The 18,510-nt window shown below is 56.9% G+C and overlaps 1 protein-coding gene across 2 annotated transcripts in view; it reads left to right on the top strand.

Annotated features, from left to right (window-relative positions):
• Positions 1 to 287: 287 nt before the first annotated feature.
• WDR1 (WD repeat domain 1) overlaps positions 288 to 18,510 on the top strand; it is a 42,095-nt gene continuing 23,872 nt past the window's right edge. The window contains exons 1-4 of one of the 2 annotated variants that reach the window (XM_057309643.1): positions 288 to 447; positions 895 to 1,016; positions 12,900 to 12,990; positions 17,915 to 18,062. In XM_057309643.1, coding sequence (XP_057165626.1) covers positions 432 to 447; positions 895 to 1,016; positions 12,900 to 12,990; positions 17,915 to 18,062 — 377 coding nt within the window. In that variant the 5' untranslated portion in view covers positions 288 to 431. The remainder of the gene's footprint in view (positions 448 to 894; positions 1,017 to 12,899; positions 12,991 to 17,914; positions 18,063 to 18,510) is intronic. The other variant, XM_057309642.1, reaches the window with a different exon arrangement.

Here is an 18,510-nt window from a genome sequence, read left to right as displayed (position 1 = left end):
GCAACCGCGACCAGAAACAGTCTGACACCGAAGGTGGCCCCCCGCGCCACATTTTTATGGGGCCGTGTAACGTCACTTCCGGGGCGGGGCGACAGGGGCGGGGCCCGCGCGGGGGGAGGGGCGGCCCGGTCCGCGCAGGCTCACGCGGGCTGCAGCAGCCGAGCCGAGCGCTTGACTATATATGGTCAAAGCTGGGGGCGAGCCGCGCGCGGGGCCGCGCTTCCGGGTTCGGCGCGTCCGCAGCGGCAGCGCGCAGGGCAGGGCGCGAGCCGGCCTCGGAGCCCCGGCCTCGGACCGCCCCCTCCGCGCCCGGCACGCCCGGCGCCGCCTTTCGGCCCCCTGTCCCCGGACCGGCCTCGGCCAGTCTGCTACGCGGCGCGGGCGGCCCCGGAGGCTCTCGGCGAGCGCGGCGCGGTAACAAGTGGGCGAGGATGCCGTACGAGATCAGTAAGTGCCGCGGTCCGGTGACCCCGGCGGTGGGCGCCCACGCTGCCGGGCCCCCTCGGTCGTCTGCGGGGCGCGGGCGGCCCGGCGGGGTCTCCGGCCGCGGGGGATGGGGGAGGGCGCGGGCCGGCAAACCCCCCGCCGCCCTCGGGACGCCCGGCGGCGATCCCCGGCCCGGGGGGGGTGCCCCAAAGTTGGTACTGCGGGCTGGGCTCGTGGGAGCCCCCGCGTCCCTGAAGGGCCTGGTCGGGAGCGCGGACCAGGAAGTCGCGCGGGCCCCTGCGCTCCTTCAAAGTGGCGGCCGCCCCTCCCGGTGGAGGCAACAGGTGACCGGCTGAGACCGGTCCAGGGCCCCTCTCTCGTCCGCTCCCTGCCCCCAGTCCTCAGCCCGGCCGGGGGCCGAGGTGGGAGCTGCCACTAACGCGCCCCGTTTGGTTTGTGTCTCCGCAGAGAAGGTGTTCGCCAGCCTCCCCCAGGTGGAGAGGGGCGTCTCCAAAATCATCGGCGGCGACCCCAAGGGCAACAATTTTCTTTACACCAATGGAAAGTGCGTCATTCTAAGGAACATCGACGTGAGTACCCCGTTCCCACCTACCCCACAGGCGCGGGTTCAGACCCTGGGTGCAACTGCCAGGTTAATTCTCCTTCCCCTCTACCCCCCTCTTCTCCCGCCCAGCGGCTTGGGGAGGGTGAGGACGCCACGCCCCCTCAGCCTTGGGACCACACCTCGGAAGCCTAGGAGGCTGTTTCAGCCTTATCTAGGCCCTCTTCTTTCTCTTCCCGGGGAAACTGAGGCTTGGATTAGTTCAGACCTTAAGTATAAGGGGTCCGGATTAGGGGGATCAGACACACCCGGTCAGCTGCTGCTTGCCCTTGGGGCGGTTGGTGTTTTGGGCCTCTGAATCCCAGTGTCCTCATCTGTAAAATGGAGGGGATGATGAGATGAGGCTCCCTTCCCCCCCACTTCCCCTGACTGCCTGTGCCCGCTGAATGAGATGATGCGTCCCTCCAGCCCAGCATGGCTGGCACACACCCAGCACTTGGTAAATTGCACTTATGTATGATCGCTGTTAACACCCAGGGTCTCGGTGTGGCAGAGCCAGGACTCATGCTCAGGCCTCTGCCCTCCAGCCTGGTGTGAGCCCCAGTGCAAAATCAGGAACCAGTTTATTCCCATGAATCATTTAGACAGACATACTGTACCCAGGCTGAGAATGCTTTTTGAGCCAATTTCGTGGGAAATCCTCGCAAATTCCTGTTACTCCTCTGTAATTACTGAAATGACCGAGTCTGCTTGTTGGTCTCCTTGCTGCTGGGATTGCACACTGAAATCTTTCTCCTCCCTTCTTCAGCGCGAGTGAGGGTATGGGGGGTGGAAGGTGGAAGTGCCAGCACAACCATTTGTGGGGGGAGGGGTTCTCCTGCACTGTGCTTGGAGTTGGGCCTTGTGCACAGTATGTAGGCGGATGATTTTGATTGGTCATGCTCCCAAGGGATGTCAGCTTAGCTTCACATCTGTTGCGAGTGATTACCCCTAGTGGGTTCGGATTGTTGCTGATCAGATGCACTTGCCCTCGGGGACCTCACAACTGGCTGAGGGAGTAAAGGGGCTCTGGGGGCCTCGCTTTCCTTGCCTGTAAAAGGAGAGGGCTCTGCATGGTCCGAGGTGCTGCTGGGTCTCCCCTCGTCTCTGGGTAAGACAGCCAGTCACTGTCGTTCCTTTGCTGAAGGACCGAGCTCCGTGTGGCAGTTCAGCCCTGCCCCAGAATGCTGGGCACCTCAAATGAAGGGGTGGGCGGGTGTGAATGTTCACTGAAGGTGCTAAGCACTATCGTGCTAGTCACACGGATTCCTGGAAAGCTGATCTGGCCTCGCTCAGAACTGAGGGAAACCTCACCAGGGACTTCGATGGTAATGATCTGGAGATGTCCAGGGTGAGGTCCCAAGATGTTGAGTAAATAAAAGTTAGATGGCCCAGAGTAGGTCCTCCTTGTAGTTTGGCAAACAAAATGGACGAAGCCATTCTCGGATCCAGGGTGGGGGAGCGCTTGGGTTTGCCCCTAACGATCCTGGACGTGTCGTGGCAATCTCCCTGTACTTCTAGGTGGGAGGCCCCACGTGAGGTGTCTACCGCGTGTCTGGTGCCACGAGAGGTTCTTGCACAGAGCATCTCAGCCCTGTGGGCCCGTTGCTCTGCAGAGGGGTCGGGCCGGCAAGGGGAAGAAGGCCAGTCATTGGAGCTGCTTCTGATGGAGAATTGTTCACAGCTATGCACAAGCCCCCCTCCCCCCCCTTGCAAACATTCCCCAGCTTGTGAAACCCATTCTGCTCATTCTTCGGAGGTCTTTATTTTTACCGGTACCCCAGAGTTTGCCAGTCTCTCTTGAGGGTGAGTCTGCTTTCCTTTCCCAGCTATCTGGAAGTTTCTGCAGGGCCCGGACAGCATGGGAAGCTGCTAATGTGTTCCTGTTCTGAATGTAAATCAGCCCTTCGGGCTCTTTTTGGATTGGGGGACCATTGGTGCTCAGTTAAAGATGGACACCATTTTTAGTGGAGCACAGCATTCCTGGAAAAAATACATGAACCCTCAGTGACCATTCAGGGATTAGGAAGGAAGATGGTCTGGTCACATTACAGCCTCAGGAGAGAGGTGAGGCCCGGAAGAGTTGGAACCAGGTCAGGGTTCTGCTTGCCTTCAACTTGGCCTGTCTAGACCACATTCAGGTTTCCCATGTGTTCTTCCTCCAAAACAGTAGTGCCATTCCTCCAGCTGTTCGGGCCCCAGATCTGGGACTTCTACTGGATTTCCCTCTTCCATCCCATGGTTCATTCTTCAGTGGAGCCTAGTGACTACTTTCAGACTAACTTTAGAATCTGACATTTTTTTTTTTCTACCTGTTCTGGTTTCCATCCTTCTCCAAGCTACCATCCTCTCTGGATTGCAAAACAGAAAACCCAGACTGGTCTCTCGATTTTACACTGGCTGGCCTCGAGTATGCTCTCAGAGCACGGCTGGACCAGTTACGTTAAAATATGAGATGGTGGCTGTTGCCCCTTTGTTCTGCCTTACCATGCCTGATACAGCCTTACTATCCAGTCTGTCACCTCCAGTCTCACCCCCAGCACCACCCCCCCCTCAGCTCCAGGCACCCTTGCTTCCATGATCTTTCTCAGACATGTCCCATATCTGTCTCAGGACATAGGAATTAATAGCATTCCCACCCTGGCCTTCTCACCCCACAGTGCTGACACAGAGCGAGCCAGCAGGCAGGCCGTCCTACAGCTGTGTGCATGTGCCTGTCTTCCGTGACTGGAAGCTCCTTGAAGGCGGGGCTTTGTTCTCCCCTGTTTCATTCACTGCTATGTCCTCACCCAGGAGAGTACCTGGCACAGGTGCCCAGTACGTTTATCCGCTGGTCAAAAGGCCTTGAAAGCCAAGCTGTGTCATGGATATAATAGGCAGCCATGGAAGGCTTTACTGCCTGAAAATGAAAGTTCAGCCTGCTTGAGGTTGCTGGAGCTAAATTTTGTGGCCTCCCCCTCCTTTCACACCAAACAGGTGTCCATACCTATATGACTTCCCATATTACGAGCCACTGGTGTCATTTACTGTGTTGACTTAAAAGTTGTTCCTTGAACCCAGCGTAGTGGCACTTCATAAGCTCGTTGAAAAGAGCGTTTCTTACCTATTTTCTTCCAACACATCCGAATTAAAAGCATGCAGTGGTACAGCCATCTAGAAAAGAAAAATCCAGAAAGGGAGAGCCTGGTATATTACCGTGGGGCCGGCATTGCCACTGCCCCTGCAGATTCTGCAGAGACAGGGAAGAGTTACCCCCAGTGACCGTGAAGGAGCCTCTTCAGGATTCTGAACTGCCCAGCATCACGTCCTGTAAAGGACAGCTTTGGCACAGCAGAGGCCCCTCGAAAGCTGCCAGAAGCGGCCAGCAGATTTGCTACAAGGGCAGGTTTGGAGCTTGCTTTTAAACCAGTCCAATCCCTAGATTCCAGAACTAAAATACATATATTTGAAAAAATTATATATATAAAATTCAATTCCAGGAAGTGACATATTTGTTGCATTTCAACATGCTCTGTTTCCAAGCACAGTGTGAAGTTCAGGGTTGTTGAACTTGAGTGCTGAGTTTCTCCTGGAGTGATCTGCTGCCAGCCATGTGCAGAAGGACCACCTGTGCGTGCCCCCCGTGGGGTGGGGGGTGTCCATGAAGGGACAGATGGCTCGGGAAGGATTGACATTGTCCCTTCTGTCCATATGCACATGCCTTCTGAGTCCCTGCTGTGCGTCCAGGTTGGCTACCGTCCCTGTAGGGGGCACACAGAGGAGTCCCCTCCTGCATGGAGCTTGTGGTCTTGGCGAGAGTGACACAAGCTTCTGGGTGGCAGAAGGGAGTGGTGTGCTGGAGTACCACGTGGACGGGTGAGCAGGCGGCATGTGTGAGGTCGAGCCAGGAGAGGCCTGGGGGTCGGAGCTTTAAGAAGTGAAGAGACAGGCTCAGACCAGGCCACGGAGCTGCGTGGAGCCCAGGTGACTTGTGGTGGCGACTTGCTTCGTGGGCCAGTGATTCTTGGGTACTTTGTCACGTGTCCAGTCACAGCGGGGGGAGGGGGCAGCTCCCTGAGTGTAACGGGCCCAGGATAGGCATTTCCTTTCCATCCCAGTCCACCTGCCGTGCCCCTCCCACCTTCTATAGCTCAAGCCCCAGTGAGTCCTGTTACAGGTGCTGATCAAGCGTCTGCTTCGTACCAAAGCCCACATGGGCCTGTCCTCACAGAGCTCGCAGTCTGGTGGGGACAACCGACTCTGGAAACTGGATGGGGCTGACGCTGAGAGGAAGCACGGGTGCCGTGGGGCACTTGCTACGGGGTCGGGGCTGCCAGACAGATGAGGCGGGCTTGGGCGAGAGGTCCCCTGCAGGGGTCGTGGAGTTCCGTGGCCGGAGCCTGGGTGTGAGGGGGAGTGGAAGGTGTGGGGGGCTTGAGCGGTGGGTGGTCAGGCAGCCCTGTGGCAGAGGTCACCGGAACCATTAAAAGGTGAAGCAGACTAGTAATATGGTGGAATCTGTGGTAGAGATTGTCCCGTACCTAAGATTTGAGGTTCAGGGTGCACACACTCAGCAAGTGCTTATCAGCTGATAGAACCAATCCTTGGTTCTTGATGTTTCCCACGCATGTTCACTAAGCTTGTCTTGCTGAGCCCTGCCCGTGACCACTGTGTCCCCAGATTCAAATCAGTGGTTGTGAGAAGTTTCTGCCCCCAGCCCCACCCCCTGAGAGATACTTGCAACGTCTGAAGACATTTTCGTGCTACTGGTATCTATCTAGTTGGTAGAGGCCAGGCCTGTTGCCAAGCATCCCACAATGCACAGGGCTGTGCTACAAGTTTTCTGACCCAAAATATCAGTAGCATCAAGATTGAATGTTACCCTTGGTGGGCAACATTCTGGTCAAGCACTTTAAAAGAATGTCCTGGGTGGTTTGGGAACAAGAGGGAAGAACCAGTTGTGCCACAGAGCAGCAGGGAAGGTTTCTGGAGAAGGAACATCTGAGTTGGGTTTTGGAGGATAAGTAAGAGTTTTCCAGGAAGAGGAGTGAGGCAGAGACGGGGAGAGTCTAGACAGGGAACCAAGTATGCACAGAGGTTGAAAGAAGTGTGACTTGCGTGCTCTCAGCACAGTTACGGGCTCCTGTGGGGGGTTGGTGGTTTTGATACATTTCTCACCTGGTTCCTGTTCGTGGAGGTGTAGAGAGGGCTATCAAGGCCTTCGGGGTTATGGAAAACAAGGTAGCCTCATGCCTGAAGCCAGCAGAGAAGTAGTCCTGGTTCTACTTGGGTTGTGGGAGTCAACCCTACCCTGAGATGGCTGGAGATGCCCATTTGCGTCCTTGTGCAGTCCTGACCTTGGACTGTGCCTCCACCAACCCCCATCTCCCACAGGAACTTACTACAAATGACGTGTAGACTCTGGAGTGGAAAGGGCTCTTTTTGCTTCTCTTCGTAACTCTCAGTGGAGGAACCTGCCCGGCTTTGGTGGTGATATACCCCATAGAAAGACCTGGATCCCACACTCTGGTCAGCTTGTTAGTAGCTTCTACCCACTGGTTTTATCTGTGCTCCCTGGGATCTTATCCAGAAAATGACAGTTTCTCCACCACACACCATCCCAACATGGGCACTCCAGTCTCACCCCCAGCCCCGCCCCGCTCTGTTCAGCTGTTCCCCAGGGAGCACAGACGGATGCCAGTCCAGCAGGCAGCCCTGAGCACTGCCTGTGGCAAAGGAGCTCATCTTGGTTGAGTACATTTTGTGCTGGGCAGTGGCCGGACACTTACTGTACTTCATCCGGTTTGGATTTCTCATCTGTAAGCATAAGGAGACTGGCTTCTACCACCCAGGCAAAGGCCACCCCATCACCATGGGGTCATGGTGGGATTTAGCTGAGTTCATGCACAAGTATCCCTAGAGGGTTGCCTGGGCTGTAACGTACACGGTGCCTTCCTCTTCACAACCGCTGCGTTGACTAGAGACTCTCTCTTTTTAGAGATGTGGACACCAGAGCCCCAGGAGGTGCGGGGATCTAACCCCCGGCAGCCTCCCCCAGGCTCTCTCCTCATGACTGCTCGGTCAGGCTCTGGGCAGACAGTGGGAAAGGAGGGGGACAGGAAGGGAGGTGCCAGTGTCCTGTGTGCAGGGGTCCCTGCGTTAAGTCTTGATTTGCTCCATCAGGAAGGGGTTGAGCTGGGAGCCAGGAGGGACGGTCGCTCAGGGAGTGGCAGACGATGCGGGACTGCAGAACGGCCCCACGCAGTTGTGAAATGCTTCACTATCGGCCAGGCTGAAGGGCTCCTCTGAGTCAAAGAATCAGGCTAACAGTGATACCAACCATGGGTGAGAGAATAGAGTTGAGGAATAAAGGCTCTTACCTGACTTCGGGTCCCACCCCCACCGCTTATCATCCGGGTAGCTCTGGGCATATCACCCTCTCTCTGCCCGGTTTCTTGGCCCTGTGAAGTGGGGTGTAAGGTTGCCTTCCTGGAAGGGTTCAGAGAAATCAATAGAAGGGTCCAGCCTCGTGGCTGAGCATGGACCATCCATGCATGATGATTTGGAAGCGGCTCTCGGGGTCCAGCCAGCCTTGGTCTTCTGGGCCACTGGGAGGTGGCAGCGCTGGATCCAATGCGGGCCCTGCCCTCTGCGGGGTCCCCTCCGTGGGAAGCCTCGTGGGTGTAAGAGTGGCACATGGTACAAGGCAGGAAGTCGTGAGGGGGTGGGGCGGGAGGCCGGGGCAGGTAGCGGGCATTCAGGGCTGGGAGAGGTTTCCCATTGGGGCAGCAGGGAAGGATTCTTGGAGGTGGCCTTTGCCTGGGTGGTAGAAGCTAGTTAGGAGACGTCGTTGAGGATCAGGAAGGAGGGAAGGCGTTCAGGCAGAGGCAGGTAAAGGGAAGAAAGTCACTCAGTGATTTCCTGGAGGAAGGAGCAGGCATCATGGAAGATGGACTTTGGATTGCCAGTTAGGGTGCCGTTCCTCCGGGCCAGTGGGAGCCTTGAAGCTGGAGCCAGGCGGCGTTCACCGCCGCTGCTTTGGTGGCAGGTCGTACTCCTTCAGAACATTCGCTCACTGCTGGGTCCCCAGGGCCGGCCCCGAGTGGGTGCAGGGAGTTCTTGGAAGGAGTAAATGAGCCATACTTATGTGTTCTGTCTGTCTTCTGAGGCCGCGTGGTAGGGGCTCGGCTTGGCTTCTGGGCTCGAGCTGCCGCTCTGGAAGCACAGATGTCCGTTCGGCTGCTCTCATGCCGGGCTACTGTGCAGTAATTCGAGTTTGTCCTTAGTCATCGGAACAGAGGTCCCTGCAGATTGTGTCGGTTCCACAGGTCCAGCTACCGGTGACTGCTTTTAGGAACTAGTAGTTGGAAAGCCGGTGCTCTGAAATGCAGTCCTCTTGGAAGGTCACGCTCACTTGGCCTGGTCCGAGTTTGGAGGAGCCCAGGCTTTCTCTGGAGGCTCCAGGGGCCATCAGCTCTTCCAGGAGAGCACGGAGGCCCCTCTCGATGTGCCGTGTCCAACAGCTTCTACACTGGTTGGTGGGGGAGGCCTTCCCGACCTCCTGATGTGTCCGCAGGGCTCACCGTGGCTCAGCAGCTGAGGTCAGAGCTGCCACGCCCTGTGACCTGGGCCAGTCACTAACCTCGCTGTGGCTGGTGTGGTGACCTCCGAGCCTGAGACGACATAGGACCTGAAAGAGCTTTGGGGAGCCGGCGGCTCAGTTAGACACTGTCCGGATGAAGCGGTTTCAGGAATCCTCCCTTCGTTGATGTAGGGAGTCTCCGTGGCAGGGTGCGGATTGGGAAGGTGGCGGGGGGGGGGGGGTCGGGGTTCATTTCCTGTTTGACAGGCTTGGCAGAAGAAGGTCTGGTCCTGAAGACCGGCCTCTGTGCAGGTGGGGGGCCGGAACTGTATGTAGTCCACAGGAGAGGGGGCCTCCTCGGGTCGGGCTGAGGGGCCTCCTGTAATCTAGCCCCCACCTTGTTGTCCCCGCAGGCGTCTGTAGGGTCTGCAGGGCACATGGTAGGCCAGCCGTGCCCAAGTCTTTCCTCACATCTGTGACTCTGTGTCTTCACGTCTTCTGTGAGGCTCCCTGACCTCCCAGGTGTGAGGGTAGCCTTCCGGGGCTTATGCCAGGGTCTCACCAGCCCTGAGCTCTGCCCCTCAGCAATGTTGCTGAGTGCCCACTGCCGGCCCTGAGCGGTGGGTGGTGGGGGGAGAGAGTGCTCCTGTTCTAGCTCTCCCTCCCCTCACCAAGTGAAGGGGCCTTGGCCAGGTAAGGGCACCAGCCCAGGGAGCAGCTCCTTTGGCCTGGGAGGGCAGGCAGTGGGATTAGACCTGTCCTGAACCATCTCCCAAGGCCCCCAGGGAGGGGGAGCCCCTGGCACAGCAGGAATATTCCTTGGTACGCCCGGAATTGGCTTTCTTCCCTTCACTGGCTCATTTTCCCTGTTCCCTAGCCCTGCCCCAAATAAATTACTCACCCAAGTCCTCTTCTCCTTGCCTGAGGCAGCAGGAGAGGGAGGACAAGGGAGGGGAGCTGCCGCCCCCTGTGAGACGGGGGAGAGGGTGTTGGGTCCAAGTCCTGGTGCCTTGTGGCCTTAGCTGACCTGGAATGAGCCTGACCTGGCAGGATGACAGCGGGAACAGGGGAGCTGTTGTTTCTACCTCTAGTAGCCAGCCTCCCTGTGTGTGCTGAGCCGAGGTGGGGAGCTTGCCATGGACTCAGATGAAGTCATTATGTTCATCTTGGAGAGTCTGGCCCCCTCCCTCGCTGGCTCAGTTGTATTTGCAGTGCAGACAAGAGAGATGTCTCATGCAGCCCAGAATTCTGGTGCTGCCCCTGCCTTGGGTGTTCACACCCGCTGCACTTGCCACCTTATTTTGGGGGAGGAATGTTTAGGGGTGGAACTTCTCCCAGGGCCAGTGCCTACTCATCTCGCATCCCTGCCCTGGGCCCCTTGGAGCCCACCCTTTTAAAGGCAGAGCCCAGGGGGGCTGAGTGCCAGCTTGGGCGGTCAGTTGCCCATGGGTTGGGTTTCTCATCTGTAAAATGGGCTGGTGGTGCCCCCTGTGTGGGGTGTAAGCCCCCTCAGTCAGCCTTGAAACAGACACCAGAAGAGGATCTCAGGGTGGCCTGTCCACGGATTGCTTCTGGCCAGCTTCTTTGCGAGGGGTCCGGTCCATGTTAGGGTGTTAGGGTAAGAAGCAGTAATCTGGGCTGGAATGGGTTGGATTAGGCAGATGTTAAACGGATATCAGGCATTTAATTTTTATTGAGGCACAATTTAGATACAGCAAGATTTATCTGCTACACAACGTGACAGTTATACACAGTCCCATAACCGCCACTGCAGTCCTGACACAGAACCTTCCCAACATTTCCAGAAGTGCTCTCTTAACCCCATGCCGCTCCCTCCACACCTAACACCCTGCAAGGACCGATTTGCTTTCGGTCCCTTTAGGTTTGCCTTTCCTAGAATGTCATAAAAAAGGAGTCCTGCAACCCAGCGTTGCCAGTTTGGGGCTGTTAACGAGTAAGGCAACTGTGAACCATCATGCACGTGTCTTTTGTGGATGTGTGATTTGTTTCTCGGGTAAACACCTAGGGGCGGGACCGCAGGTTTTGTGTGTGGTAAGTGTATGCTTAACTTCATGAACAGCCAACCAGCCAGCCAAACTTTTCCAGCTGCATCGTTTTGCATTCCCGCCAGCAATACGTGCATATTCTGGTACCCTGCGCCCCCATCTTTGCCAGCATTTGGTGACACTGGTCTTTTAATCTTGCTGAGTCTGGTGGGTAATGTGGTATCTTGTTGTAGTTTCGATGACATTGAGCACCTTTGCACGTGCCTGTTTGCCGTTCATGTTGTCCTCTCTGAGTACCTGATACCTTTCTAATTTCTTTAGCAAATGTTTATTCCGAGATGGATTAATTTATGAAACACGTATATTAAGTGCCCACTACATCACATAATGCTGAGTGTTAAGTCTTAGGGGTGAAAAGGACTTTGTATACTCCCCCCCCCCCCCCCAAAAAAAACCCATTTATTGCACACCTATTTGTGAACTGCTGTGATGGTTGAAGAGAGAAATACACTTGAAGCAGGTTGCAGAAAAACTAATAGGAAGAGATGACAAGAAGGTTTGGGATTCCAGGTTTCCCCACAACCCAAACCAGAGTGTTCTGTGAAACCTTACGTGAGCCAAATGGCCTAAAGCAAAGATGCATTTACCATCACTTTATATGAAGAAGAGTGTTGAGTGTTCCTAGACCTCCCAAAAATCACCTGTCCTGGCTCTTCTGATGCCTTAGAACACATCTTGCTAACAGATGCACGAAATAAATGGAAATAAAGCCCAGATGCTCCCAGACACAGCTTGGAGCTCTGGCCGCTTGTGGCTTCCAGGGAAGGAGCTGGGGGGGCACCACTCGCTGCTCTGGGGTGCCTGCTACCCCAGACCGGCTCATCCTGCCGCAAAACCGGTGCTGAATGCTATTTTGGCTTTTTTCCTTTTTTCATGAAAGTGAAGATCCTGCGTGGCTTTGTTTCGGTTGGTGAAAACAGGTACTAATGGAGGTCTTTTGGAAAAGCAAGGTGGCACAGTGCAAACTGGGGAAAAGCAGGGGATACCTGTTTCATGTGTCCTGGGTACCTCAGGGACATGTGAGATGCTTCAGGGGACAGAGAGAGGCCTTCGCAGGAGGCGGCTCTGCAGTTAGGCCGCATGAGTAGGTGTCAGCGGGCAGGAGGGTGGTCCTGGCCAGGGCAGCAGCATTCTCAGAGACATGGGGCTACCAGGAATGCCAGAAGGTGGCTGGTGGCGGGCAGCGCTGGACTTCAGGGTCAGCCTCTCTGGTCTCAGTCTGGTAGAATGAGGGCTGTGGGGCTCCTGTGGAGGAAAGTGCAGGCCTCTCATCTTGTGGTCAGGTTGGGGAGAGGTGGGGGGAGTCGGGGGTCAGGCTAGATGTGCCTGCAGCAGCCGCCTCTAGAAAACAGGGTGTCCACACTGGGATTTGATGTGTCCTCAGCCTCCAGCCTGTGGGAGGCGGCCTCTTTCAAGAGCGCGTGGTTCATAGAAAGCCAACAGCGGGAATTGATGACCGAGTCTTGACTCCCTCCTGAAAGAAAGCCCAGCTGTAGAGACAAACGGAGAGCATCTCAGTATGTGTGTTTCAGGTGTGCTGAGGCCGCTCAAGTGTGTGTGAAAGTGGAGGCACCGCCATCTACTTTTAGTAAATAAGACATTAAAACGTTGCCGAGTAGTGGAGGTGCTTCTAGTCCCAGATGCCAGCCCTGTTCTTGCTGTGAGGCCAGCCAGCCTTCCATCTGGGCTACGATGCGAATAGGAAGTCCACATTTTCCAGCGAAGGTTGTGGCAGGGGGAGGCTCCCAGCTCCGAACCCCGCTGTGCTGCCGGAGCTCAGAGCCAGGGCGCTGTTTCAGGCCACACACTGCTTGGCAGCCGGGGTAGAGTTGCTTCTGAACAGGGAGACCAGCACGTAGGGGACTCCGGGAAGCAGCTGCAACGGGATGCACCCCACAAAGAAAGGTAGGATGGTACACTTGTTTCGGTGAAACTTCTGTTTTGAGTGTGTATTTTACAAATACGTATTTGTGCGGAAAAGCAAAAGAAAGACAGTCATCCCAAGTTCCGCAGCTGTCAGCTAAAGAGGAAGAGTTAAAACTACCCAGTTCTATCAGCCGAAGATAATAGGCAGGCAGGCAGTGGGCGTGTGGGCAGGTAGTCGTACTGCTGGGATTTTTCTTTATGGAGGTTTTGACATGAATGTGTAGTACGTGTGTTATTTTTAGCCCCCAGATCCACTCATCAGGAGAGTGGAAAGCGGTTGACTGCCTTCCTTGTGTTCATTCTGGTCTCCTCCCTGCAGAACCCAGCCCTTGCTGACATCTACACGGAGCATGCCCATCAGGTGGTGGTGGCCAAGTACGCGCCCAGCGGGTTCTACATCGCCTCTGGAGGTACCTGTGCGCGCGCATGGCTTGTGGATGCGTGTGGCGTGGCCCAGGAGTTCCCCAGGCCAGATGGGACTCCTGGCTGTAGGATGGTGGGAGGTGGAGAGGGAGGGAGGAGGAGCAGGGGTGGGGGGGGAAGAAAGGGAGGGGGTGCGGCAGGTGGAGCCAGTGTGATTAGTTTCATTTGGGGCTGATGAGGAAAGTACAAGCCACCAAAAAGCCCCATTGCAGAACTTTGCAGTTGGCAGTGTTCCAGCTGGTTCCAGCTCAGAGGTCAGCAGAAATGCTCGTGTGAGGTTAGCCAGAGGCCTTTTCGGGTAGCTGTATCATGATGTTTGGGAGCTCATTTGTGTGTGTGCGTGTGTGTTCTGAACTGCAGCTTTGTCTTGTGTCACCTTTATTCATTAGCTGCTCCTTTCCCAGTCCCTGTCAATGCGGGCCTCAGGCAGGTGCTCCATTCCACTCTGGTCTGGGTCTTTGCTCTCTCCAGCCAGGCTTTTGTGTGGCTCTGTGGGAGGCTGGCGGGCAGGAGGGACAGAAAGATCTTTACCACGGTGGATGCTTTGTTCACCCAGTTCTTTGAGGTAGATCTTCTGCCGTGTGCAAATGAGAAGGGGAGGCATAGAAGTTAGCCTGGCTTACCCGCGCCCCCCGTTTACTCATTCGTCCATTCGCACGCTCAGCAGGCACTGACTGGCTGCTTTGCCGGTGCCCAGCCCTGTCTGCGGCCTCAGGGAGAGCCAAGCAAGTGAGCTGGTGTGGGCCTGGGCAGTGTCAGCCTCCCCAGAGAGCCGCAGAGAGGAGCGAATTCCCAGAAGAACTGACCGGCCAGGAGAGGAGCGCGGGGGGCCACACACCCCCACGACTGCTCTGCGCTGCCTTCTGCCCCTCCCTGGGAGGCATGTCGGGACCTGTCTCTGGAGGGTTCGTCTCTTACTGTGCAGTCTGCCTGGAATAATTTACCTTCCTGGGCCTTTATTTTCTCTCCGGGAAGCCAGAGCAGCAATGTGTGTGAAATTCCTAGGACCGTCTTGCGCTGGTGGCCACCTGGTAGCAGGTGACTGAAGTGTCTGCCCCTAGACCCGGGACCTGCCAGAGAGCAAGCCGGGTGGCTGATGGCTACAGCCGGCAGTCGGGGCTGTGTGTGAGGAGCTTGGCTGGGAGTCTGGCCCAACGTGGGTACTTAACGAGGTTGCTGTTGAGACTCACTCCTACTCTATCTGTAAAACTCGCTCTAATTTATATGCCTTGGTTTATTTTAGCCGTGTAATTTTTTTTTAATTTATTTTTTGGCTGACCCTGCTTGCCAGCAAAATACCTTTTCCTTGAAAGCCCCAAGATGTGGCCCTGGTGCCTTTTAAAATGATGTCTTCGAGAGAGAGAAGTGTGGTTGGCAAGGGCCCCGCCGCCTCCTTGGCACATGGAGCTGCAGGCGCGGCTGCTGAGTCACGTGGGAGCCCAGGCCTGCGCTCCCAGGCCCCAGGGCCCCAGGGCCGGGTGCTTCACCAGCCAGCAAGCTGGCTTCAGATCCTCATGCCGAATCAGTGAGGAAGCCTGGCACAGAGACCATTGCAAAGGACAGTCACCTAAGTAAAGGGTCAGTTTGACCTGCTTCTCTCGCAGAGGCGCCCTGGTCTGGTGGAGGAACGGAGGGAGGTGTGGGCTGCACGCAGATCCAGGCGCTCTTGGGCGGAGATCACGTTTACTTTCTAGCGTTCTGGTCCCTTGAACGAAGAGAAGGAAACCCTCACTGCAGAGATTAGGTCCTGGGCTAAAAATAGCGTGGTTGTACAGGGTTTGCAGTGAGGAGGACGGAGGCTGAGAAAGGGCTGTGCTCTCCGCCTAAGTGGGTTACTTGGTACCTGGCGTTCCCCGGGTTAGGGCGGGAGTCCCAGTACCTCAGGAGACCTGTGGCTTGCTCCCACATGGGTTTCCAGCCCTCTGTGGGACCTTCAGATTCCTATGAGTCTGAACGGTCTATGTCTGCTGAATGATTGAACCTTCCAGAAGGCCTACTGTGTAAGGAGCCCATGCCAGGGGCTGGACCCTCAGCCCTAGACAAAATGGTCAGTCTCTGCCCTTGGGTTGACATGGCTCACGGTGCCATGTTCTCTTGTTCAGAGCCATTTCCAGGGCAAACCCAGTTCCCTTTTTGTAGCCATGTCTTCTTGGGTAACTTTAATGCTAGTGGTCTATGCCCCATACTCCGTCCCTTGAGCACCCACTAGGGCTGTGAATCCCAGGCTGCCCTCAGAGCAATGCACCCAGGCCGCAGAGTGGCAGGCTTCCTAGGAGAGGGGCCGCATGCCCAGAGGGGAGGAGAGAAGGGTTGCTCAGGTGAGGAACATAGGTAGAGAGGCCAGGCTGCGAAGCTGGCGAGCAGAGGCCTCCGTGGGCACCGGAAGGCCCACCTCACTCCCTGCTCCCTGTGGTCCCCCATGTTGCAAGCTGCCGGGGAGAGGGGGCAGGCTCAACAAGACTGATCCTCTTGGTGCGGTGGAGATGCCTTCCCAGGAGGGGACAGAAGGAACTCTTTCCCCATCAGTTCTGACCTCTTGCAGGTGTTCTCTGTCCCCGGGCAGGTATCTTTGTTGTGCCCCCGGCACCCAGCACGGGGCTTGGCACCATGGGCAATTGGTCAGGATCTCGTGACTGCCCAGGGGCTGCCCTCGTCAGTGGGGCCCGAGCGCCTGGTCTCCAAGCCCCCCTGTCTCTTTCTGGAGCAGCCCCAGCTGCTTCCAAAAAAGGAATTAAATGTATGGAAGCAACCTAAATGTCCCTTAATGGACAAACGGATACGGAAAATGTGGCATATATGTATGTTGGAATCGTGACACGGGCGTAAAAAAGGATGAGGTCGTTCCATCTGAGACACCACAGGAGGCCCTAGAGGGTATTATAGTGAGTAAAATAGACTGAGAAAGACAAAGACCATATGACTCCACTTAGAGTGGAATCTAAGGGAAAAAAAGAATAAACAAAAGCAGAATCAGACTATAAACACAGAGAACCCAGGATGGTTGCCCGAGGGGCGGGGGCGGGGCGTGAGGGGGTGGGGGGGTTGGGAGATGCAGGCTCCTGGGTGTGGAATGAGCGAGTGGTGGGAATGCAGGATGCAGCACAGGGAACGCAGTCGCAGACATCGTCATAGTAACGCCAGGACAGATGGTGGTTTCCCCTGTGCTGCACGTGGCGTAACCTGTCGACTTGTCGGGTCACTGGGTTGTACACCTGAAAGTAACGTGACATCGTCAGCTCGCCTCAGGTGAACCAAAAGAAGGGTTAAATGGACAAGCAGGGCCCAGTGGAGGGCCTGGTGGGGAGGCCGTGGGAAACACGACTCCGCCGGGCCCGGGGAGGAGGCCCACCCCCAACCCCACCCCCGGGAGCGGGCAGTGGCTGGCAGAGCCCAGGGGAGGCTGGCAAGCCGGCGCCATTCCGCCCGAGAGGATGGGACACGGTGAGCCTGAGCTGTAGACGCTGATTGTGCAGGACTCTAGAGCCCCCTAGACAGGCCTGAGCCCAGCCAACCAGGAATTAGTTCCAGGTCATCTTTGGAACTCCCCTCAGCCAGGCAGCCTTCCTGGACCTCCCCCAGAGAGGCCGAGGGTCCCTGGGGCCCCTCAGGTTGTGCTCTTCACGTGGCCGTGAGTCTGCCCTCGTCTGCCCCGCAGACTGTGGGCCCGGGTGCTTGCCCGTGAGGCAGGGTCTCCGGTGGCCTCCTGCAGATCCTTAGTTCATTCGCTGGTGAGTGGTGACCAGCTTGTGGCGAGCACCTCCAGTGTATCCAGCGCTCGTCCAAGACTACACGTGCTGACTTGTTTCAGCCTCTCAGCAGCCCCCCGAGGTGGCCCTGTCCTTCCCCTCTGGTCAGTGCAGTTGTAGGTGTGATGTGTTGTTTGACACCCTTGGAGCCCCGTGCAGCCTCCGTCTCCTTCAGTTCTGAGGCCCGAACGGGAGGACAGAAGCTGGGCTCACAGAACAGCTGGAGGGTCTGTGTTAAGTGCTAAAGGGGCCTGGGGACCCTGGGAATCCCTGGGAGCCTACCTGGTGGGAGCACCCCCCCACCCCCCCGGCCCCAATGTGGGCCTGAGGACTTAGTGTAAAATCCTCCATCTTCATGCTGATTTGGGAGCTCAGTGCTCTTTGGAAAGGGCTGTGTCGGAATTGGTCTCAGATCTTGGTGACAGGATCCTGCCGGGAAGGGAGGGGTGTGCCTCTCCCTCCCCCTCACGGCGCTGTCACTGTATTACTAATCCCCAAGGAGAGGCGTGGCTTCGCGTTCTGTCTGTAGTACCACTTCGCCTTCCAGCACCCACCTGCGTGCCTCCCGCAGGAATCCTGCTCTCACCTCGCTCATCTGGGCTGTGGGGTGTGCCTCGCCGTACACGCCGTAGACGCAGGGGTGGGGTGAGGAGCTGGAGGGGAGCCCAGGCGGGGGCCGCGTGGAAGTCACGGTGTGCACCAGCTGCACACAGCGCTGCTCCTTGCTGGCACAGCCGCTGCGCGGGAGAGGCGGCTGTTGCTAGTCTTGTCACATTTTTGCAAATGAAGAACTTGAGTCCCGAGTGTTCAGAAAGCTGCCCAGGGCCCATATGCCATTTAGATCCCCCTGCAAGACTAGAATCAGAGACTAGAATCAGAACCAGACTGCTGCCTGACGGCTAGGCCTCCGTGTGGCCTAGCTTTCTGGTGCCCACACAGGGCTTGTCATCCAGGGGATGGCTGGTGAACTGCAGAGACCCAGTAGTGGGCCTCACGGAGGCCACAGGCTCTGATGGAGCAGTGGCACGTTTTGCTCACTTGAAACGCGGCCTTGGGCCGCTGCAGCAAGCCTATGAGCCCCTGGGCCGTGCTGCATGGACGTGCCTTGTGCCCACACCGCCAGACCAGGGATGAACATCGCTCTCGCCACCCTTTGTGTCCACAGATGTATCTGGAAAGCTCAGGATCTGGGATACCACGCAGAAGGAGCACCTCTTAAAGTATGAGTATCAGCCTTTCGCTGGGAAGATCAAGGACATTGCTTGGACAGAAGACAGTAAGAGGATCGCAGTGGTCGGGGAAGGAAGGGAGAAGTGAGTCTCTGGCCTCGGCCCCTCCCTGCCCGTGTGTCTTGGCTTTCTTTGTGGGCGCCCCTGCTGGGAGGGGAGCAGTGACCTCTGCGCCAGCTTGGCCTAGTGTGTGTTGAGGCCCCATGGGGCGGGGCCCCTCACCCCCTGGAACACCAGCTGTCGTGCCCATAGTCCAGGCAGCAGGAAAGGGGACGGGTCCCTCCCGGCATACCACACAGCCGCACCTGGCTGCAGGGGAGCTGGGCATATCACTGAAGTGACCTTACGAAGGAAGGGGGGCCAGTGGAGGTGGGGTAGGTGGCCATCAGTGGCTGCTGCCCGCGGGTCCGGTGACCAGCAGGGTCAGTGCCGCAGTGCAGGGTTCCCTCCAGGGCACCACGGCAGCTTCAGGCACTCGGACTTGGCAGTTTCTCTTACTCAGAGGCTATTTTTAATGTGTGTTCTGGCAGGT

Source organism: Ursus arctos, unplaced genomic scaffold, assembly GCF_023065955.2.
Source record: "Ursus arctos isolate Adak ecotype North America unplaced genomic scaffold, UrsArc2.0 scaffold_9, whole genome shotgun sequence".
Lineage (NCBI taxonomy): Eukaryota > Metazoa > Chordata > Mammalia > Carnivora > Ursidae > Ursus > Ursus arctos.
The sequence above is the reverse complement of the archived record's forward strand: the minus strand, read 5'-3'. Positions and strand labels throughout refer to the sequence as shown.